The sequence below is a fragment of the Prionailurus bengalensis genome, chromosome B3 (genome assembly GCF_016509475.1).
Source record: "Prionailurus bengalensis isolate Pbe53 chromosome B3, Fcat_Pben_1.1_paternal_pri, whole genome shotgun sequence".
Lineage (NCBI taxonomy): Eukaryota > Metazoa > Chordata > Mammalia > Carnivora > Felidae > Prionailurus > Prionailurus bengalensis.
Genome location: NC_057355.1, coordinates 26,015,122 through 26,039,208, shown reverse-complemented (window position 1 = coordinate 26,039,208; position 24,087 = coordinate 26,015,122). Strand labels below are relative to the sequence as shown.

The 24,087-nt window shown below is 41.5% G+C and overlaps 1 protein-coding gene across 3 annotated transcripts in view; it reads left to right on the top strand.

Moving 5' to 3' along the window:
* GABRB3 (gamma-aminobutyric acid type A receptor subunit beta3) overlaps positions 1-24,087 on the top strand; it is a 474,786-nt gene that overhangs the window by 378,727 nt on the left and 71,972 nt on the right. For all 3 annotated transcript variants that reach the window (XM_043554897.1, XM_043554899.1, XM_043554898.1), the window contains one exon: positions 23,097-23,317. In XM_043554897.1, the coding sequence (XP_043410832.1) occupies positions 23,097-23,317 (221 nt within the window). The remainder of the gene's footprint in view (positions 1-23,096; positions 23,318-24,087) is intronic.

Below are 24,087 nucleotides of genomic sequence, written 5' to 3'. Positions count from 1 at the left end.
TGCCTAGAGGTGATGATGAGGGTGGGGGGAAGAAAGAAAGGAAAAGATGGACCTTTAGAAGACTTTGATGGGAGAAAAGATGGGGCTTGAACAGAGGGTCTAAATAAAAGTGTTACACATCTTGTAGAGTGAACCCATAACAAGTATTCCTCTTATAAGCTTAGTTAGGGAAATGTAATAAATAAATGAATAGAAAGAATTGAATGACTGAATGAATACAAAGACTGAATGACTAAGTCCATGAATAAATGAATTGAATTAATAAGTGCCTGGCCATTGACTAACTGATAATCTTTTCTGCAGCAACCCACAATATTTAAAAATTATATATTGATACAACTATCTATTACTGCTTTAATGCGTGTGTGTATGCACATATATATGCAAATACATATATTCAGAGAGATAGGTAAATAGATATAGATATAGGATATCAGCTAGACTTTATTTAGAGTGAGCACAATAATTCAAAGTGTTCTTTATGTTTCTCATTCCTTTACAGTCTTTCTCAGCTTTCTTGGCTGCACAGCTAGGATTCAGCCTCTGTGCTGCTTATAGATAAATTCTTTAGCTGAATAGTCATGGCTTATAGACACATTTTCCTTCCCATGATTTTTGAATTGTCTATTTGTGTGTATTTATATTTACATACATACCCACACATATATTAGTGTGTTTTTGTGGGTGCATGTGCATGTGTGCATTCCTTGTTCTTTATTCTTAGTGCCACTTCATTACTTCAGAACACCGCAGCTGTGTATGTATCTTGCTGTCAGCTCTCCTTTGTCATCCAGGGAAACCCAGCTACACCTGGCACTGGCCCAGCCATAAACTGGTAGATAGACTGGTGTGACTGGGAAATCATCATCCACCCCTTGACATGTCAAGCGTGACTTACCTGTGTTAATTAAACTGACCAGAGCAGATGTAAGCTCCCTCTCAGGTCCAGGGAGTTAATCATGGATAGCTGAGGGGCAAAGTACAATTCTGGGAACCTTAATTCTGACCATGAGTTTGTATTCCATAGGACATGCTGACCCTGTATTCCAGTGTTCTGTTCCCTGGCATAATCTTTGAATCTCAGCTACACTAGTCAATCCACTATTCTCCTTCCTTACTCTCTCACCTTCATCCAGCCTGTCCCAGAGAGAGGGCATCCCTGAGAAGTAAGGTGCCTGGAGCAGCTCTGTCAAGCTGTTCTACAGAACCTCCTAACATTTGCCTCAGGTCTGAAAAGTCAACATGTTCCGTCATCATGGAACAGTGATGAAGTTCCAGACATTATTTCTCTGGCTCGTGTCCTGCACTGTTGTCAAATCACTACAGATCATCACAGGTTGTCATGCATAAAAATAAATTTGATAATGGCTATAAAGGCTGGAAGTAAGTCTAAAGATCATTACAGGTTTTGTCACTCACAGTAACGTTTCATTTAACCTCACACAAATGGCCTTTTTAGGATGTGGGGTTACATTTTCAGTAGGCGCATAGCAGTAGACAACAAAAAAGATTGCAGCTTTTGTGACATCCCACCCTATACGTTTTAAGTGCCAACAGTTTCACAGTGTTAAAGGTGAATATAAAGCAAGTGAATCATGACTGATTAAATTACCAGCTGTTAATTATATTGCTGGTTATAAATTATAAACTCTAATTCTAATTAGCACAGCAGTTAATTAATTGACAACTTTGGTTGTGTTAAAACTGAGTCTGGCATGCACAATTCCAAATTCATGGGAAGGGAAAAAAAATGTGTCTACAAGCTGTGTAATCAGTGGCACTGTGACTAAATCCTAGCTGTGCAGATCCTGAGACAGCCTGCAAGAGATCGAGAAACACAAAGGGCACTTGAAATTATTATTGTTCTCATACTAAAAATAGTCTCTAGCTGCTATCCAACATGAGGCAAGTCACATATGGAAAACCTGTATTTTAATATCCAACATTACTCACAAAATCAGGAAAATGTACAATTAACTTGATAGTTGATGTTCTAAACAGCGCCTTGGTGAATAGAGACATTTTGCTACTTTAAATCACCATCTGGATGCGATGTAAAAGTTTGTTTTCAATGGCTAGAGCTCTCTTGGCTGGTCCACAGCGCTGCTTGATGACTCTTTTGAACTCATTTGCATATGAATAGTGTCAGATACTATGTTGAAGTTTACCAGGACCACAACTGCCAGCTGAGGGAGTGTGCTTGCTTTCTTACAACAATGCTCTGTTTTTCAATAATTGAATAGTTCTTGCTTATTTACCAACTTCCAAAGCAAAATATGGGCATTTTAACAATCAAAATCATCCTTTGCCGACTCCTGTTGGCACCATATATTTCACCTTCTCTTCATGAATCCTAAATCTTCCCTGTGTATTCATGATTTGCAGGCGTAAGTACTGAAAGGGAATAATTAGAAACATCTGTTTACATTTACCAAAAGCAGATATTAGAAGAATTAAAATAAGCACAACCAGCACGTAATGGCTTAAAGAAATTGATTATACGAGAATGTCTGAATATTACGAGAATGCTGGATTTCTATGTAAATACACTATATGAATACACCACTGTATGAATACACTGTATGATATAAAAAGACCCTTTATGAAATGATATAAACAGCAAGCAAAGTTAACATGTACTAAGTATTCTGAAATATTCATTTCTTTTCTTCATTTACTGAACAGCTCATCAGTGTGATGTTGAAGGTAACAATGTCTATTGGGTTGATGGCCACAGTTATTTATAGCATCAGAACCTGGAAGAAGGCAGGACATCCATGCTCTGAGACAGTTCTCGGACACCTGTGCTGAAGCACCACCAGAAAGCTGTGATCCTAGAGCCCTGACCCATGTCTTCATATTGTCATGTTAGCTACTGACAGAGAGTTGGTCGTTTTTGTTGAGACTGCTGGAAGCAGTTTGCAGCAGGATGTATTGGCATCCACTAGAATCTCAGAAGCACGTGGGAAGATTGTGTTCTTGCAACTCACCCAGCACAGACTCAACTCTCCATGGCAGCACAGGGTGGGAGCCGTCCATATGCCTGCATTTCAGTACACATGTGCATGCTTTCTAAATTTAGACTGTTGATGTTAGGAAACAGAGTTTACTGATTTTAATGAAGTGAAAGGATTCTGTGTAATTATAAGTCAAAATAGTGATCAGAATATGAACTCATGGTGTAAAGACTAATTACATACAAAAATAAGAATCACAAATGGAACTTTTAAAATTACCAGTGCTGGGCCTTGCCTCCTACAATTCTGATCCAAGGCAGTTAGGTTGAGCCCTGGAATTAGACTAGGAATAAGGAAAGAGAAAGAGTAAAGATGACAAGGTACTACCAATAAAGCTGTCAAAAGAGTCGTTGGATAAGGAATCAGTGCTCAAAGGAAATCAGTGCTCAATCTGCTGGTTTGCAGATAAAAACAGGGAGCCATTAGCTAAAGATTTTGTTAAATATCTTAGGGATGGATGAGGTCACCACAGAAGAGAGGAAGAAGGAAGGAAGGAACAGGGACAAATCTGAGGCAGTCGAACATTGAGATATACATGGCCCAGGGAAGTACAGGAGCCATGAGCTGAACAGCCAAATTGCAGCCATTCTATAAGCTCCCCAAGTATTGAGTCAGATGAGGACAAAAGATGTGCCCTTTGGAGGTCATTGGGCATCCTTGCTGGGATCAGGCTGGAGATTGGAAGCAAGCCTCAAGAGGATTGATGATGGGATGGGGGCTCTGTGGTCAGCAATTTGGTTGACTTGAAATTCTAAAGAAATCTCAGTACAGGGGCGCCTGGGTGGCGCAGTCGGTTAAGCGTCCGACTTCAGCCAGGTCACGATCTCGCGGTCGGTGAGTTCGAGCCCCGCGTCGGGCTCTGGGCTGATGGCTCAGAGCCTGGAGCCTGTTTCCGATTCTGTGACTCCCTCTCTCTCTGCCCCTCCCCCGTTCATGCTCTGTCTCTCTCTGTCCCAAAAATAAATAAACGTTGAAATCTCAGTATAAAACCATTAGAAATGGTGAACATGGGGCACCTGGGTGGCTCAATCGGTTAAGTGTCTGACTCTTGGTTTTTTGCTCAGGTCATGGTCTCGTAGTTCGTGGGTTGGAGCTCTGCCTCGTGCTCTGTGCTGGCATCGCAGAGCCTGCTTGGGATTCTCTCTCTCTCCCCCCCCACCCCCTTCTTATGCTCTCTCTCTCTCTCTCTCTCTCTCAAAATAAATAAACTTAGGGGTGCCTGGTGGCTCAGCAGGTTAAGTTTCCGACTTTGGCTCAGGTCATGATCTCACAGTTCATTAGTTCAATCCGCATGTCAGGCTCTGTGTTGATAGGTCGGAGCCTGGAGCCAGTTTCAAATTCTGTGTCTCCCTCTTTCTCTCTGCCCCTCCCCCACTCATGCTCTGTCTCTCTCTCTCTCTCTCTCTCTCAAGAATAAATATGAAAAAAAAATAAAAAAATAAAAGTAAATAAACTTAAAAAATTTAGAAAACAAAATCATATTTAAAAAATAAATAAAATCATGTTAAAAAAACAAATGGTAGGGAGTTGCGGCAAGATGGCGGCTTAGGAGGACGCTGGGCTCACCGCACGTCCTGCTGATCACTTAGATTCCATCTACACCTGCCTAAATAACCCAGAAAACCGCCAGAGGATTAGCAGAACTGAGTCACCAGAGCCAAACACAGACGAGAGGCCCACGGAAGAGGGTAGGAAGGGCGGCGAGGCGGTGCGCGCTCCACGGACTGGCGGGAGGGAGCCGGGGCGGAGGGGCGGCTCGCCGGCCAAGCAGAGCCCCCGAGTCTGGCTGGCAAAAGCGGAGGGGCCGGGCGGACTGTGTTCTGACAGCAAGCGCGACTTAGCGTCTGGGAGGTCATAAGTTAACAGCTCTGCTCGGAAAGCGGGAAGGCTGGAGGACAAAGGGAGGGAGAGCTGCTTAGCCCCCTGACAACAGAGCTCAGTTTGGTGGGGAACAAAGGCGCTCGCCAGCGCCATCTCCCCTGCCCATCCCCCAGCCGAAATCCCAAAGGGAACCGGTTCCTGCCAGGGAACTTGCTCGCTCCGCGCAAACACCCAACTCTGCGCTTCGGCGGAGCCAAACCTCCGGCAGCGGATCTGACTCCCTCCCACTGCCACAGGGCCCCTCCTGAAGTGGATCACCTAAGGAGAAGCGATCTAAGCCTGCCCCTCCTGCCCCCGAGCACCTTGCCTACCCACCCCAGCTAATACGCCAGATCCCCAGCATCACAAGCCTGGCAGGGTGCAAGTAGCCCAGACGAGCCACACCACCCCACAGTGAATCCTGCCCCTAGGAGAGGGGAAGAGAAGGCACACACCAGTCTGACTGTGGCCCCAGCAGTGGGCTGGGGGCAGACATCAGGTCTGACTGCGGCCCCGCCCACCAACTCCAGTTATACACCACAGCACAGGGGAAGTGCCCTGCAGGTCCTCACCACGCCAGGGACTATCCAAAATGACCAAGCGGAAGAACTCCCCTCAGAAGAATCTCCAGGAAATAACAACAGCTAATGAGCTGATCAAAAAGGATTTAAATAATATAACAGAAAGTGAATTTAGAATAATAGTCATAAAATTAATCGCTGGGCTTGAAAACAGTATACAGGACAGCAGAGAATCTCTTGCTACAGAGATCAAGGGACTAAGGAACAGTCACGAGGAGCTGAAAAACGCTTTAAACGAAATGCATAACAAAATGGAAACCACCACAGCTCGGCTTGAAGAGGCAGAGGAGAGAATAGGTGAACTAGAAGATAAAGTTATGGAAAAAGAGGAAGCTGAGAAAAAGAGAGATAAAAAAATCCAGGAGTATGAGGGGAAAATTAGAGAATTAAGCGATACACTAAAAAGAAATAATATACGCATAATTGGTATCCCAGAGGAGGAAGAGAGAGGGAAAGGTGCTGAAGGGGTACTTGAAGAAATAATAGCTGAGAACTTCCCTGAACTGGGGAAGGAAAAAGGCATTGAAATCCAAGAGGCACAGAGAACTCCCTTCAGACGTAACTTGAATCGATCTTCTGCACGACATATCATAGTGAAACTGGCAAAATACAAGGATAAAGAGAAAATTCTGAAAGCAGCAAGGGGTAAACGTGCCCTCACATATAAAGGGAGACCTATAAGACTCGTGACTGATCTCTCTTTTGAAACTTGGCAGGCCAGAAAGAATTGGCACGAGATTTTCAGGGTGCTAGACAGAAAAAATATGCAGCCAAGAATCCTTTATCCAGCAAGTCTGTCATTTAGAATAGAAGGAGAGATAAAGGTCTTCCCAAACAAACAAAAACTGAAGGAATTTGTCACCACTAAACCAGCCCTACAAGAGATCCTAAGGGGGACCCTGTGAGACAAAGTCCCAGAGACAACACTATAAGCATAAAACATACAGACATCACAATGACTCTAAACCCGTATCTTTCTATAATAACACTGAATGTAAATGGATTAAATGCGCCAACCAAAAGACATAGGGTATCAGAATGGATAAAAAAACAAGACCCATCTATTTGCTGTCTACAAGAGACTCATTTTAGACCTGAGGACACCTTTAGATTGAGAGTGAGGGGATGGAGAACTATTTATCATGCGACTGGAAGCCAAAAGAAAGCTGGAGTAGCCATAATTATATCAGACAAACTAGACTTTAAATTAAAGGCTGTAACAAGAGATGAAGAAGGACATTATATAATAGTTACAGGGTCTATCCATCAGGAAGAGCTAACAATTATAAATGTCTATGCGCCGAATACCGGAGCCCCCAAATATATAAAACAATTACTCATAAACATAAGCAACCTTATTGATAAGAATGTGGTAATTGCAGGGGACTTTAATACACCACTTACAGAAATGGATAGATCATCTAGACACACGGTCAATAAAGAAACAAGGGCCCTGAATGAGACATTGGATCAGATGGACTTGACAGATATATTTAGAACTCTGCATCCCAAAGCAACAGAATATACTTTCTTCTCGAGTGCACATGGAACATTCTCCAAGATAGATCATATACTGGGTCACAAAACAGCCCTTCATCAGTTTACAAGAATTGAAATTATACCATGCTTACTTTCAGACCACAATGCTATGAAGCTTGAAATCAACCACAGAAAAAAGTCTGGAAAACCTCCAAAAGCATGGAGGTTAAAGAACACCCTACTAACGAATGAGTGGGTCAACCAGGCAATTAGAGAAGAAATTAAAAAATATATGGAAACAAACGAAAATGAAAATACAACAATCCAAACGCTTTGGGACGCAGCAAAGGCAGTCCTGAGAGGAAAATACATTGCAATCCAGGCCTATCTCAAGAAACAAGAAAAATCCCAAATACAAAATCTAACAGCACACCTAAAGGAACTAGAAGCAGAACAGCAAAGGCAGCCTAAGCCCAGCAGAAGAAGATAAATAATAAAGATCAGAGCAGAAATAAACAATATAGAAACTAAAAAAACTGTAGAGCAGATCAACGAAACCAAGAGTTGGTTTTTTGAAAAAATAAACAAAATTGACAAACCTCTAGCCAGGCTTCTCAAAAAGAAAAGGGAGATGACCCAAATAGATAAAATCATGAATGAAAATGGAATTATTACAACCAATCCCTCAGAAATACAAGCAATTATCAGGGAATACTATGAAAACTTATATGCCAACAAATTGGACAACCTGGAAGAAATGGACAAATTCCTGAACACCCACACTCTTCCAAAACTCAATCAGGAGGAAATAGAAAGCTTGAACAGACCCATAACCAGCGAAGAAATTGAATCGGTTATCAAAAATCTCCCAACAAATAAGAGTCCAGGACCAGATGGCTTCCCAGGGGAGTTCTACCAGACATTTAAAGCAGAGATAATACCTATCCTTCTCAAGCTATTCCAAGAAATAGAAAGGGAAGGAAAACTGCCAGACTCATTCTATGAAGCCAGTATTACTTTGATTCCTAAACCAGACAGAGACCCAGTAAAAAACGAGAACTACAGGCCAATATCCCTGATGAATATGGATGCAAAAATTCTCAATAAGATACTAGCAAATCGAATTCAACGGCATATAAAAAGAATTATTCACCATGATCAAGTGGGATTCATTCCTGGGATGCAGGGCTGGTTCAACATTCGCAAATCAATCAACGTGATACATCACATTAACAAAAAAAGAGAGAAGAACCATATGATCCTGTCAATCGATGCAGAAAAGGCCTTCGACAAAATCCAGCACCCTTTCTTAATAAAAACCCTTGAGAAAGTCGGGATAGAAGGAACATACTTAAAGATCATAAAAGCCATTTATGAAAAGCCCACAGCTAACATCATCCTCAACGGGGAAAAACTGAAAGCTTTTTCCCTGAGATCAGGAACACGACAAGGATGCCCACTCTCACCGCTGCTGTTTAACATAGTGCTGGAAGTTCTAGCATCAGCAATCAGACAACAAAAGGAAATCAAAGGCATCCAAATTGGCAAAGATGAAGTCAAGCTTTCGCTTTTTGCAGATGACATGATATTATACATGGAAAATCCGATAGACTCCACCAAAAGTCTGCTAGAACTGATACATGAATTCAGCAAAGTTGCAGGATACAAAATCAATGTACAGAAATCAGTTGCATTCTTATACACTAACAATGAAGCAACAGAAAGACAAATAAAGAAACTGATCCCATTCACAATTGCACCAAGAAGCATAAAATACCTAGGAATAAATCTAACCAAAGATGTAAAGGATCTGTATGCTGAAAACTACACAAAGCTTATGAAGGAAATTGAAGAAGATTTAAAGAAATGGAAAGACATTCCCTGCTCATGGATTGGAAGAATAAATATTGTCAAAATGTCAATACTACCCAAAGCTATCTACACATTCAATGCAATCCCAATCAAAATTGCACCAGCATTCTTCTCGAAACTAGAACAAGCAATCCTAAAATTCATATGGAACCACAAAAGGCCCCGAATAGCCAAAGGAATTTTGAAGAAGAAGACCAAAGCAGGAGGCATCACAATCCCAGACTTTAGCCTCTACTACAAAGCTGTCATCATCAAGACAGCATGGTATTGGCACCAAAACAGACACATAGACCAATGGAATAGAATAGAAACCCCAGAACTAGACCCACAAACGTATGGCCAACTCATCTTTGACAAAGCAGGAAAGAACATCCAATGGAAAAAAGACAGCCTCTTTAACAAATGGTGCTGGGAGAACTGGACAGCAACATGCAGAAGAATGAAACTAGACCACTTTCTTACACCATTCACAAAAATAAACTCAAAATGGATAAAGGACCTAAATGTGAGACAGGAAACCATCAAAACCTTAGAGGAGAAAGCAGGAAAAGACCTCTCTGACCTCAGCCATAGCAATCTCTTACTCGACACATCCCCAAAGGCAAGGGAATTAAAAGCAAAAGTGAATTACTGGGACCTTATGAAGATAAAAAGCTTCTGCACAGCAAAGGAAACAACCAACAAAACTAAAAGGCAACCAACGGAATGGGAAAAGATATTCGCAAATGACATATCGGACAAAGGGCTAGTATCCAAAATCTATAAAGAGCTCACCAAACTCCACACCCAAAAAACAAATAACCCAGTGAAGAAATGGGCAGAAAACATGAATAGACACTTCTCTAAAGAAGACATCTGGATGGCCAACAGGCACATGAAAAGATGTTCAGCGTCGCTCCTTATCAGGGAAATACAAATCAAAACCACACTCAGGTATCACCTCACGCCAGTCAGAGTGGCCAAAATGAACAAATCAGGAGACTATAGATGCTGGAGAGGATGTGGAGAAACGGGAACCCTCTTGCACTGTTGGTGGGAATGCAAATTGGTGCAGCCGCTCTGGAAAGCAGTGTGGAGGTTCCTCAGAAAATTAAAAATAGACCTACCCTATGACCCAGCAATAGCACTGCTAGGAATTTATCCAAGGGATACAGGAGCACTGATGCATAGGGCCACTTGTACCCCAATGTTCATAGCAGCACTCTCAACAATAGCCAAATTATGGAAAGAGCCTAAATGTCCATCAACTGATGAATGGATAAAGAAATTGTGGTTTATATACACAATGGAATATTACGTGGCAATGAGAAAAAATGAAATATGGCCTTTTGTAGCAACGTGGATGGAACTGGAGAGTGTGATGCTAAGTGAAATAAGCCATACAGAGAAAGACAGATACCATATGGTTTCACTCTTATGTGGATCCTGAGAAACTTAACAGGAACCCATGGGGGAGGGGAAGGAAAAAAAAAAAAAAGAGGTTAGAATGGGAGAGAGCCAAAGCATAAGAGACTGTTAAAAACTGAGAACAAACTGAGGGTTGATGGGGGATGGGAGGGAGGAGAGGGTGGGTGATGGGTATTGAGGAGGGCACCTTTTGGGATGAGCACTGGGTGTTGTATGGAAACCAATTTGTCAATAAATTTCAGAAAAAAAAAAGAAAAATAACTTAATAAAAATTGACTCAAGAAAAAAAAATAAATAAATGGTGAACAAATCAAAATAAACATAATTGGAAGGTATCACTGTATCACTTAATTAAAAGGAAAATAAGATAAAATACCAGGAGCCACAAAAATAGCCATATTTGGAAAGAAAGCTGAGGAAGAAAGTGTTGGAAACTGTTCTTGGAGCCCTGGAAGCCCTGGAGTCATTTTTTGTATGTGACCGGTTGGGTCGGTGTTAATGACCAGGCAGCAGAGGGTTAAAATTGAGTCTTCATAGAGCTGGCACACTCAAGGGCCACACACTCATTGAAAGAATATCGTAAGAAAAATTTCCCCAAAGGGAATTCCATCAAAGGGAGATAATAAAGAAATGTGTCTGTCTCATCTGGGCTTTAAGTGACATGAGAGATACCTTCCCTGAGAATTTGTATCATATGGCTATACTAATCTGGATTTAGGGTTTGACTTTAAACTGCCAAGAAATTTTCACTGCAAGTGATCCAAGATTATCAACCAATGTGGAATGCCAGGTGAAAGCACATCCACAATTTTATGAAGGGACATGTTGGCAATCCAGGTCACATAGAAGTTCTGCTCACTTGTTCAGCATATGTTTATGAAGCCTCTATCATATGCCAAGCACTGTCCTGGCACTGTGCTGGGAATACACCAGTGAGCAAAACCGACAAAGTTTCTGTACTCATGCAGCTTACATTCTAGCATGGAAGAAAGAAAATAAACATAATGCAAAATAAATAGATCACTAGAATATGAGCAGGGTTAATAGGACAGAAGATTGCAGGGGATGAAGGTTGCCATTATTAGGAACAGCTTATTCAAAAGGTGAATTTGAGTAAAGACTAAGGTGAGGAAGTCAGACTAGGTGAGGAAGGTTATTTGGAGAAACAGAGTTCCAGGCAGAAGACATAGTTAATATAAAAGGACTAAGATAGGAGAATGTCTGTATTGTTTGAGGAACAACAAAGAGGGTATTGTTGCTGAAGTGAAGTTAGCATAGGAGAAGAGGCCAGAGCATGTCCACCTGGGCTTTATTTTCAGTGGACTAAGGTGCCATTGTATATTTCTAAACACAGGAGCAAATGATCTGACATAAATTGTTAAAAATCATTCTGGATGCTGTGTTGGGAAGAAGACCATGGGAGAATAGAGGTTTAAGAAACCAGTTAGGAGGCTTTGATAGTGTGGAGGGGAGAAAGATGGTTTTTGACCAGGCTGGTAGCGATAGCAGTGATAAGTGGCTGAACCATAGTCCCCTTTTAATGTGGAGTCACAGATAGATTGATGTAGAATGTGAGGGAAGAGATGAACAGAAAATGAATGGAGATTCTGATTTGAGTGACTGCAAGGATGGAATACCTTCAAGTGAATTGGGAAGACTATAAGTGGTTCTGTTCTTAGGGTAAAATTAGCAGTTCAATCTGGATGTGTAGATTTTGATTTATAAATCAGGCTGGAGATAAAATTTGGGAATACTAAGCATACAGATGGAATGTAAAACCATGAAGTTAGCAGAGATCACTAAGGAAGTGAGTGCAGATAGAGAAAAAAAGTGATGGAGGTTTGGTTGATTGGGTAGATGGTGGTTCAGAATAAGGAGCCTTGGGGCACCCTGGCATTAAGAAGAAAAGAAAGAATTGGAGTAAGAGACAAAGAAGATGGGCCAGTTGAGCAGAAGGAAAAGCAAAAGACAGTGTGTCAAGGACAGTGATTGGTCTGGGATTTCACCCACAGTTTCATGGATGCTGGAAGAAGGTATGAATCTCATGGGTGAGACAAAGGATAGTTTACTACTCTTATCTAAGGCCAACTACATTATTTGTGGGATCCAGTGCAAAATGAGAGTAAAAAGCAGGAAAATGTCATTCCTCTCCTATCTGAAAGTTAGCGCTTGTGTTTTTCCTTCCTTACTCACTGTGCTTGATTGAGTGTATGAAAATCTACATCACAGTTTCTTTCTAGCTACCTATACCTTGATTATAATGTCGGAGAAGATAGGATTACTTCATGTAATTACATTCAGTAATGTTCATCCAAATATTTATGCTGAAATTAATAACAATTCAGAAAAAGAATGATTATCAAGCCAATATTTTCTTAGTTATAGAGTATAATATTTTTAATATTGTTGATTTATCTAATAACAATAACCTAACAAGTTCTGGGTAGAAACCAGAAATAGACATGATCTCATAAATGAATGGGCTTGCTGTCTAAAAATAGCATATCTTCTTGGAATCTGAAAGTACTTTAAAATATGTATCATCACTAATCTACATGATTTGTCTCTGAGGAGATGAAATCCATTGTTAAATCCTGATATAGAGGCTTATATATAAAAGCAAAGGGCATTGAACTCTCATAGCATAAGTATCTGGGAGGGGGTTTTCATTTAATATGGGAATATTCTTCCTTTATTTTATGACAAATAAACACCTTTCTTTCTGTTGTAGCATATTTTTCCTTGTTTTCTGTCTTGAAGGGATTGAAACAGAAGTGATTTTAAGTGATACTCAGCTCAGCAAATCTAATAATATGAACTCTAGAAGCCATGCAACCCAAAAGATGACCATCACTATTTAAAGACATACAATCTTTAACTTCATAGTCATCTGCAGGCACCATGCTCAAGCAAGGGAAGAGCACAGTCTTGATAAATGCCACAGAGTCAGAATATGGACAAATCACTCACAAGTCTTCAGATGTAACATTCTTCCAGTTGTTTGAATATCCCTCAAATATAGAGATGTTAAGAGTTCTTTGCACAAGCAATATGTCTGTTTCTCATATCCAATGCTTGGAGCATTTTTGGATGAGTGACATATTTAAGAGACATCACATCCCCTTTTGGGAGCCTATTAATTAAAGATAGTTGCTGGAAAATAAAGATATGTATCTGATTATATATACATAATAATAATTGTATATATAATAACTTTATATAAATGTATATACACACATGTTGCAGACTATAATTTGTAAACAGTCTGGTGTCTTAGTGAGTATTATTCAGATAAATACTTTTTAGAAAAAAGGAGAATATGTAGTGACTCTCCAGTTTATAAGCACATTCCAAAATTTCATTTATATGGCGTTTGTGCTGAGTTGGAACATCTGTTCCCATACAGAGTGTGAGACATCTGATCATATTATATATTCTTCTATTTAACCTCCTATGTATCTGAGATCTGTTGTTGGACTCAGTCTTCTCTAGACATGAGTAAGTGTTCTTCTGGAATGCAATTTGAGAGTTCAGGAGCTTATTGCTAATCATGGGGACATCAGTGGAAACACTCCCAACCCTCTGTACTGTTGTTGCCAATTCATGGACCAGTTCTAGATATGGAAGGCATTTAGGAAATAGGATTAACATAGCCCAGTAACTTAGTAAATGTTGGATGTAGGATGAGAAAGAAGGAAGAGATTGGTATACAGCCTCTGGTTTTGGTTTAGTTGAGAATGAGTGAGTGGGTACAGAATGGTGGTATGGAATGAGAATAGATTTGGGATAGAAAGATAAGGTAAGAAAGAAAGATGAGTTAATTTTGGAAATATTGAGCTTGGGTGCCTGTGGGGCATTTGGAAACGTTCAAAAGGCAGCTGGATCCATCCATGCAAACTCAGGAAAATACAATGGGTCAGATAAACTGACGGAGGAACCTAGGAATGTGAAAGAACAGTGGAGATACTTCTTTCTTCTCGTGCCTTGGTGCCCAGTTTGGGAGAATAAATAACTTCCCCTAGGGGAAAAAAAAGTATATAGAGCCATCAATTTAAAATTAAAGGGGGCTATGGAGAGAACACTTAGTGAACATGTTTTGCATACAGATGGGTCAATTGACTATAAAATAGAGTTTTTCCCATTTTAAAATGGAAAGGGATGTTGAGAATTCTATATTAAAGTATTAGGCTGAGTCTTTTTTACCTGCACCTCTAAATAATAAAGCACATTTTCCTTTGCAGTTTGGCATGCACTTGCATGGAATAATGGGCTAAGGATCCAACTGTTAAAAAGGATCATTTTTCATCATGTGCTGGGGAGGTTTCATTGAGGAATGACTAGCCCTGCTCTAGGATGAGGGAAGAGAATGTAGAATTTTCCAAATGCCTATGATGAGTCAAGCATTGTTAGCTCAATTAATTGCTAGAGCACTTTTGTAAAATGACCATTTTTAGTTTCTTTTTTCCACAAGAGATTTCTGAGACTCAGAGTGATTAGACAACTTTCCCAGGTAAAGTACCAGGCAAAGAAGGTGACCCAGTGTGTCAGTGGCATCCTGCTCCACCACCTCCTGCAAATCACCCCCTGTCAGAGTCTCATTTAGCCTAGGCATCTCTCTTACATCTTCCTAGTTCTCATTGGCTTATGTTGAATTCTTGATTTCTTTGAATACTACCTTTTTTTTTGTCCTTTGAATGTAGGTCAGTATAATCATTTTCCTTTTCTAACTTAATAGATTCAAAAAAATACCTATGATATCTATTCATATATGGAAAGAAAAACATATGTCTAGAGTAATTTATATCCTATGTAAGTTTTTCAGATGGCTATAGAGGCTCAGGAACTTGTAACTATTTTCATCAGCCATTTTACATTTCATACAGAGATGACTGGTTAATCTTTGAATACATTTAACATTTAGATGGATGAATAAAAAATACAAACTATGAACCTTTGGGCAGGTATAACAATTATAAGAAGACCAGACCATTCTCATAGGCACACCAGCTTCCTTCCCTGCCATCCCCAGACTTAGTAGATATCCCTTAAATATATACTTCTTTTGCATTATTGTAAATTTCTTGACTCTTGATGGGTGCTCTTCACTATGCTAAGCCTTTGAGAGTGTGTGGCAGGCAGTCTCCAGACAGAATAAGTGGGCTTAAGTGAAATGATTCACATACATTTGCCCAGCCAGCAGGAGGCTGACTTGAGACTTGGGCATGTTTGATTCCAAAGCTCTTTCTCTTAATCACTTCCATTTTCTTTGGTTCAATTTTATGTCTACCTCCTAAATTGTGAGCTACTTACAGTTACAAATTATGTCTTTCTTATCTCTGGGTCCCTAGCACTCTGCACGGTTCCTGGCTTGCAGAGATACTCAGTGAATGCTTAAAGGGGATCAGGAAGAAGAGAGGGTAGCAAAGAGATGAGGGTCATACTTTCTTAGGAAAGATCACATATGGATTCAACAAATGGGGACTGAAGTCTGTTGTCGGAGGAGAGAGGTATGTAATGTTGGATACTCATTTTTAGGTCATTAAAAAATGTATTAGAATTTTCTAAATATATCTTGTTAATAGAAGTGCCAAGAGTCCCCCAACCTGATCTCAGAAGGAAGTTGCCACCACCTAGGTCTTATGTAAACTTTCAGAACAATTTTCCTTAACCTGATAACAACTTACCTGTAAGGTTTTGTATCATAAACTTGCTGAACCAGATGCAAATGCAGGTGTCCTGTGGCTTTCACAGCTGCAGCTAGATATTTAAATGTAGTTTAGAGATTGCATTTCTTTCTCAGGGTTAGTAAATTTTGTCTTCATTTCCTGTGCTGAGGAAATCTTGTCAATTTCTTAATTGCAGAATAATGAGTAGTATTTCCACTTTTGAATATGTATTCTTGTTTTTAATGTGATAAATGTGGAGAGATTTCCTCAAGCAGAAAGAAATTTGCAATTTATTTGAGTTGCTTGAGTGCCCAAAAGATGGGCTGAGGTTTTATTTTGTTATTTTTGTTGTTGTTGCTGCTGCTGTTTGTATATTCTCAGGAGGTTTTTCAAAGGATCGCCACCTATGTGTAAATGCTTGGCAGGTGAATGACTCATACTTAAGAATGCCTATTCCCTGCCCCCAGCCACTGGGGATTCTGGAGCTATGAGTGCCAGCAATCCTTTCCTAGCAGCCTCAGACTGCCTATCTCCTCCTGCCCGCTCCCCTCCCCATTGCTATCTCAGCCCACTGGCTCCAGACCATAGGACCCTGGGCTGGGCTGGTGTCTTACCCAGGAACTCTGGCTTCTGACTTTTGCATGAAGTGGATTTTTGTAATCTGGGGTAAAACCTGACAACTGTGTCATATTTTTTCGAGGACAGAAATTATACAAATTCTAAATGTGTTAAAAATTTGAAAACTCCACTTACTATTTTATTTGTTCTCACTTTGTGAGGCAATAGGAATGCACCTCAGTGGACTTTAGTATGCTGACTGAATTGATACACAAACACATGCACACATCCACACACAAACACACAGAGAAGAGAGAGGGACCATGACTTCATTAGATTATCAGAGGGCTTAATGATTCCCCCCGCAAAAGACCCAAGGAATAAACAATCTCTTAATTGAATTATTTTGTTTGTAAGACTCTTTTAAATTTTTTTTTTTCAACGTTTATTTATTTTTGGGACAGAGAGAGACAGAGCATGAACGGGGGAGGGGCAGAGAGAGAGGGAGACACAGAATCGGAAACAGGCTCCAGGCTCCGAGCCATCAGCCCAGAGCCCGATGCGGGGCTCGAACTCACGGACCGCGAGATCGTGACCTGGCTGAAGTCGGACGCTTAACCGACTGCGCCACCCAGGCGCCCCTGTAAGATTCTTTTAAAGAAAGACTGTTTTGAATACAATTCTTCAATATTTCTTCATGCTGATCTTTTTTTTTTTTTTTTCAACGTCTATTTATTTTTGGGACAGAGAGAGACAGAGCATGAACGGGGGAGGGGCAGAGAGAGAGGGAGACACAGAATTGGAAACAGGCTCCAGGCTCTGAGCCATCAGGCCAGAGCCCGACGCAGGGCTCGAACTCACGGACCGCGAGATCGTGACCTGGCTGAAGTCCGACGTTTAACCGACTGCGCCACCCAGGCGCCCCATCTTCATGCTGATCTTAAGTTTGTTATAGGCCTTTTATAGGACACATAAAAATTCAAGACATAGAATCTTATCTAATGATTTTGATGAGTTACCATAGTTCAAACCAACTATAATTAAATAATTCACATTTATACATTATATCCCAGAGAATTCTGAGTCCTAGGGGACTAGAGAATTCTGGATGAGGAAACTCCTGGGTTTTCTTCCTTATTGCTTGATGTCTCTCCACTGAATCCCATATCCCAGGGCTACAGTCCCCACTGGAATCTGTCACAGTATAAATCAGAGAGCTGGATGTTTTCCTTGTATGGACAACCATCTCAGATATAGATGAACCTGGAAGGTTAGAGGCTTAGAAGGTCTCAGCAGGGGTCCTGGGTCCAGGTTCCCCCACCCCCCACCACACACACATCTCAGTCCATTTGTGACTAGATATGGGACACAACTGAGTCTCCACTAGTGAAGAAGTGGCTAAGCTAACCTGGGAGGCCAAGGACTGTTGCTCTACAAGGGCTTCCAGCTGACTTCCCTGGCAAGGATTTGGGGCTGGACTACTGAGGGAATAGAGAAGCAGAGGTGGTAGGAGGTGCTGGCAGCTGAAGGGGCTAAGGTCCAGGAAATCAGTGCCTTTCCTTACAGCCTCCCAACTAAACATTCCAGGGTTGTAACTGCATCTAAACCAGAAACCCAGTGTTCTCAGAGTACCCAGGGCTGTTGAATGGCCTGCTAACACAATAGATGGTATTACTATCCATGCACACACACCCAATGTGTCCATAAATTACTTTATGGGAGGAATGTTTTATAAATGTTTTAAGTACTACAAATCTCAACCACCACCCAAAGCACAATCTTCTAAAATAAAGTGATACCATATTATATCCAGAAGGAACTTTGTGAGCCTAGGTCTGAAGAATTTGGGACAGGGTTAGGAGTGAAGGTTATCGTTCTCAATCCATGAAGGCCTCACAGATGAGGGGATTCTGTGTCTTCTCAACACAGGCCTCTGTCATGTGGCTCACTCCATTGGCAGCTATTTCCATAAATCTTGATCTCTCTTGGCCATCACCCCTCCTCTTTCTGCCAGCATGCTCTGTCTAAATGTGCTGATATGGCTGGTTGTGCCATAGCCAAGGATCAGTGCCAGGAAACAGACTGTCTCTTCCTACTGTGTGCTAATCTATTTAAGCCCACCCTCCCAGGGTGAGATTTCTGGAGGCTGTTCCCATTGCACTGCATGGTGAAGGAACTTACTTGATGGTCCCCTGTGTCCCACCCCTCCTGGATACCCACTACTCTCATGAGCCTGTTTCTCCTAGACTCCTGCTTCTCCCCATGTCCCACCCCTTTTTGCACCTTGTTCCTCTGCATTCCTTGCTGAGCCTGGCTGCTCCCTGCTGCCCTTTCTTCCCAGAAGTCCACTATTCCATTGAGCCTCTGTCCTCCAGACTCTTGATTTTTCTCACCCTGGGCCCACCTCTCACTCTGACCTGCTCTGACCCCCGTGCCTTCTAATGCCAGCTTCTCCCCACAGTCCACTCCTCCCTAATCCCCACCCCTCCTCACACCCACTCCTCCCTAATGTCTCTCTAAAGGAGATTTAGTTTTCCCTGCAAAGGGCAGAGATGGGAAAGGAAGAGACCATTACAATTTTCTCTCACCCTAGCAGAAGCTTTTGGTGTCTGAGATTTCTTGTCAGTGTGACTGGAGACGCCTCCCTGTGCTCAAGTGGATCATGTGGTCAGAGCAGGAAAGATGAAAGCCAAGGACACAGTGAGCTCTGCAGAGGCCCAGGACATTGGCATCCGCCACTGGTATCAGACTCACTAGTTCCTACTCCCCATGAACCTTGGAGCCCCTGAAAGCCCTGCACTTGAGAAATGCCATTTCAAGGCCTCTGCCCTGTTCTCTTTGATCTCCCTCAAACCCCACCCCCCAAGCTGCCCCACATTTGGTGGTGACCACTCCAGGAAGAAGGTGAGGAGGGCTTATGAAGACCCTGGGGACCTCTGAATGTGGAAAACATAAACTTATCTGGGATTCCCTAAAGAAAAGAAACTTTCACAAGGCATTTGCCTACATAGCAGCTGTACTAAATATTTGCAATGATGGGGGCTTTAGTGGTGCCACAATTCTTACTCTTCTCAAAAGCTGAATTATCTTACATGACTTGATTCTCTAGTAACCAAGATATCTTTGCAGACTATCCTCCCACCAAGCTCATTTCAGTGTATCATGCAGAACTATTTAGCTTCTGTCCTTAGGAGCTTTGTTTTGAGGTTGAGAGTCACACCCTCCAGGGAGGGAGCCCCAAATTCAAATCTCACTTCCCCAAGTTACTCCTATTTATTGGGGCATGGGGGAAAGGAAGCAAATTACTTGAGCTTTCTAAAACATTTTTCTTCTTTGATGGGGGATGATAGTGAGAATATTGATAATCCCTGTTTTACATTTAAATGACTCTAGCATAAGGCCTAGCACATACCAAGAGATCAGAGCATGTTAATTGCTGCTGACATTATTGTGCATGGTGCTCACCACTGCACAGAACAGGAGTCAGTACTGTGGCCCACTTAACACTAAAATCTCCCATTAACTGCCCCAACTGCACAAGAGAGCAAAGGGAGGATTGGACTTATCTGCTGTCACCTTTCCTTTGTCTGCCAGTCTGTACAGGAGAAAGAAGTGGGATACTGACTAGTGTCCCCACTGGTGTAATGATGCCATTGCTTTAGAAAGCACAGCTGATACAGCAGGTTTGAATTTAAATACTAGTTTTCTCCCTGTACGACATAAGCTCTCCCCAACTCTAATCCACTCAACTCACCTCAGCAAACACCCAAGACCAAAATTGAGAGGTGCTGCTGCTTGTGTGGAGAACAGCACAAGACCCAGAGTCCAAGTTTGATGACAACTGAGTTCCCAGGGCAAAATGACACATTCCCTACAACCTCACAGCAACCCATATGAATGCAAGTTGGAAGGAAACTCGGAGAAGTGCTAGACTTCATGACTCAGGCGTAGGATGTGGGCTTAGAAACCAAAGAGAGAAGCAAGTGAAATGCTTCTATTTCAATAAGAATGTAATTTGGAGCATTACATTCAAATTGAAAATCCTTCAGCTGCTACTGCTGATTTCCAACTTATGCCACCAAAACTTTGCATGTTTTAGTTAAAGATGCAACCACCTACATTAACCATCGTTTCTGCTAATGCAGGGTATGTGATTGCACTCTTTGTGGGTCCATTCACATCAAGCCTAATATCTGTGAAATTTTAGGATTTCCTTAACCTGTACCCCCTTTCCACCTGTTCTCCCTATCACCCACCAGCAAGCACTCTCCACCCATTTGATCACACCTGATTTTCCTGATCCACAATTTTGTGTTTAAAATCGGTTGTATTATTATTTAGGTATGGCAGACACAACAGATCAGGAGGCAGCTGACATTGAAAAGATAGTTTGTTAATCACAGACCCCAAGAGAAGGGGACACACAATCCATTGCAGGGGATGTGAGGCACACAGGGAAGCACCAGGGTCAGTCACAGGAAAGAAGGGAAGCTGTGGGCAAGAGCCTTTATGGTAGTTTCCATGGGAAGGAATGGGCATGGGGGAGGCTGGATAAACAGGCTTAGGATTGGCTAGTTTCAGTAATTAAAGTGGGCCCTATGGTCTACACTGTCTGTAGTTGCCTGGTACTTGGACATAGATGATGTATTGGCCTTGAGTGTGAAAGCCCAATACAGAAAGCACTTGGGATGTGAGCTCTGGCATTTGGGGTGTAAGCTCTGGATTGGTTGGTTTGAATTTGGAGTTTAGAGCTTAATGGGATTGTTTGTTATGTATAGGAATTAGCTAGACCTTGGAGGAGGGAGAGAAGTCCCTCCAAGGTCAACCAGGGTCCAGATGTTAAAACATGGGAAAACATAAAATAAAAGACAAGATTAATACACTTGGTTGGGTCAGTTGCTACTTGAAACCTTCAATGACTTTCATTGGCTATGGAGCTGACATTCAAGTTTTTCCACCTTCTTGGTCACTGCCACAGAATCCAGCCTTGCTGACCACTTTGTCCTTTTCCCTTCTTGAACTCTAAGTTCCAGCAAAACTGAACTCTTCAAGGATTCTCATCAATGCAATAAAAGCAGCACCCTCATATGATTTTTTTTCATGCTCCCTATCTAATATCTGGCTAACCAAGGTCTTTCTGTAATGCTACCTGCTCTGTGAGGATGGGAGGTGGGCTGGGGGACAGTTCACACAGGTAATGCCAGGCACAGAGCTCTGCCCATATAAGTGCCTGGGCGGGGGGGGAACTCCTCTCTGTGTCTTCTCATCTACACAAATAGAATCTCTCCTTCAAGCTGCAAATGAAACCTCTATAAAGACTCCTCAGCCCATTTGAATTTTCTTGATTCCCCCTCCTCTGATTTTTTATGGCCCTTATAGTTTAAAACTTATTCTATTTATAGTTATTTAGAATGCATTGGTTTTTGTCACCTCCTTGCCTGTGAGCACCTGGAGAAAAACATCCAGGTGTGCTCTTTGACATTTCAGAGGCTTCTATGTTCTAACACTCTTGAGGTCAGTGATAAATAGGCATTGTTAGATTAGCAAGCACTGAGAACTGCCCTGTGAGTCAGTAAAATGAGTATTGCATAGGATGTCATAAGACCTGTGTCTAGGATAGATTCTTCAATTGATTTGCAATCCCCTCTTTCACTGTGCACAAAGCCAGGATGTTTTCAGATACCTGTAAGTGTGTGAATTCAGAAGTTCCTATATGTAACAGTGTTTTTTCCTTCCCTGGTTGGAGAGTTTAGATACTTATATAGTAGGGTTTTCAGTTTGGATTCTTATATAGTGTATTGATTGCCAAAAAGAATAGAAATTTATAAATAGAATTTTCATGCTCAGCTTGATTTCTTTCTTTCTTACTACATTAATGACTTTGCAAAAGAAATCCCAAAACAAACAAACAAACAAACAAACCAAAACAGTAGGATCATCTGCCTAGATATGTGCTTATTTTGTTGGCAAGCCTGTGAGGGTTATACCATGGTCCATTTCTCTTCTCCTATATCCAGCGTAAGCTACCGGCTCCCATTTTTCCCAGACGAATGTATCATCATCTCAAGGTGATGATATGGCCTAGTTAGTATAGAAATGGTGTTCTGGAAGAAAAAAAGAATAAGGCATAGAGACCTCGCACAGGTCATTGGGTCGCCAAAGTATGTTTACAGAGTTTGTGTTTACAGCTTTCTCAGAGGGTAGGAGAGGAAAGAGGCTTATGTTGCAGAGAGAATTTGTAAATAGAGGTCCTCTGCCATAGGTGGTGAAGACACATGTGTGTCTGGTGGGAGATGGAGGACATAGGAGAGGGCTCAGGGTCCTGCCAGCAACCTGATATTATGATGATTTTTTTAAAATTATTTTTTGTCCCTTATGTCTGTGTGGCTATTGCTTAAATGCCAATTTGTCTAGTCTGGTTCTTGTCTAAATAAAACAGAGAATTTTTTTTTTCTAAAACAGAGGATTTATTAGCATGATTTATACCTATTAAACCTAGTATTTATTTGCATTTACAAGAAAGCAACCAAGCTTCCAACCCTGCCTGAAAATAATACCCACTTCTTCTGGATTCCAACCTGAATTTGACCAGTCATGGAGGAAATACGCCTGTGGCTGAGCACAAACTAACTTTTTCCTTTTCTTTCCCCCCCCAGGATTACACCTTAACCATGTATTTTCAACAATATTGGAGAGATAAAAGGCTTGCCTATTCTGGGATCCCTCTCAACCTCACGCTTGACAATCGAGTGGCTGACCAGCTATGGGTGCCTGACACATATTTCTTAAATGACAAAAAGTCATTTGTGCATGGAGTGACAGTGAAAAACCGCATGATCCGCCTTCACCCTGATGGGACGGTGCTGTACGGGCTCAGGTCTGTCTGCCTTTTCAGGGCTAATTTCGCAGTTGCATGACGCATTGGCATTGAATTTCTCACTTGAGATGATTATAGGAAGTGAGGCCATGTCCTCAGATTAATTAGGAGACATCCACGGAACACTGAGATTTGCGCGCGCGCGCGCACACACACACATACACACACACACATCTTATAAGATTTGGTGTATTACTGTTACTATAAATAGTCATCACACAAGGGAAAAACCATCTCCTTGGACTGATTTTAAATAATCGCATTGCCGTATCTGAGAGCACAGATTCTCTGAGGACGGATTTCCTATATCATAGCCACAAAGGCTGTAATGAATATTGCTCTGACACTGCAGAGGGTTTCAATAAAGTTGTCCCACAGCTGTTTGCTGAGGTGAAAAAACTGTCTAGTTTTGCCATTATATGGGATAATCTCCTCAGAGCTTTATGAGGTAGTGTCACCAATATTTATGGGAATGACTAAATGCAAGGCTTCCTGATGAGAATCATCTCACCAGGTCTCATAATGAAATCACTTGAATCAGGAAACCAGACTGCTGCCTGGAACCCTGAAGAGGCTCTGGGCTTTCCTGGTTGCCCTGGAAACCACCAGACCTTCCCATAATGCTCCACCACTGTTGGTGGCTAATTATTATGAATATCAACCTTGCTAAATGGTGACCTTAAAAATCTTTTGTCTCTTGTGCTGATTTTGTAATGATTTTTATTTTGTTTTGTTTTAGAGTAATTGTGTGTGGGTGTGGATGTGTGCAC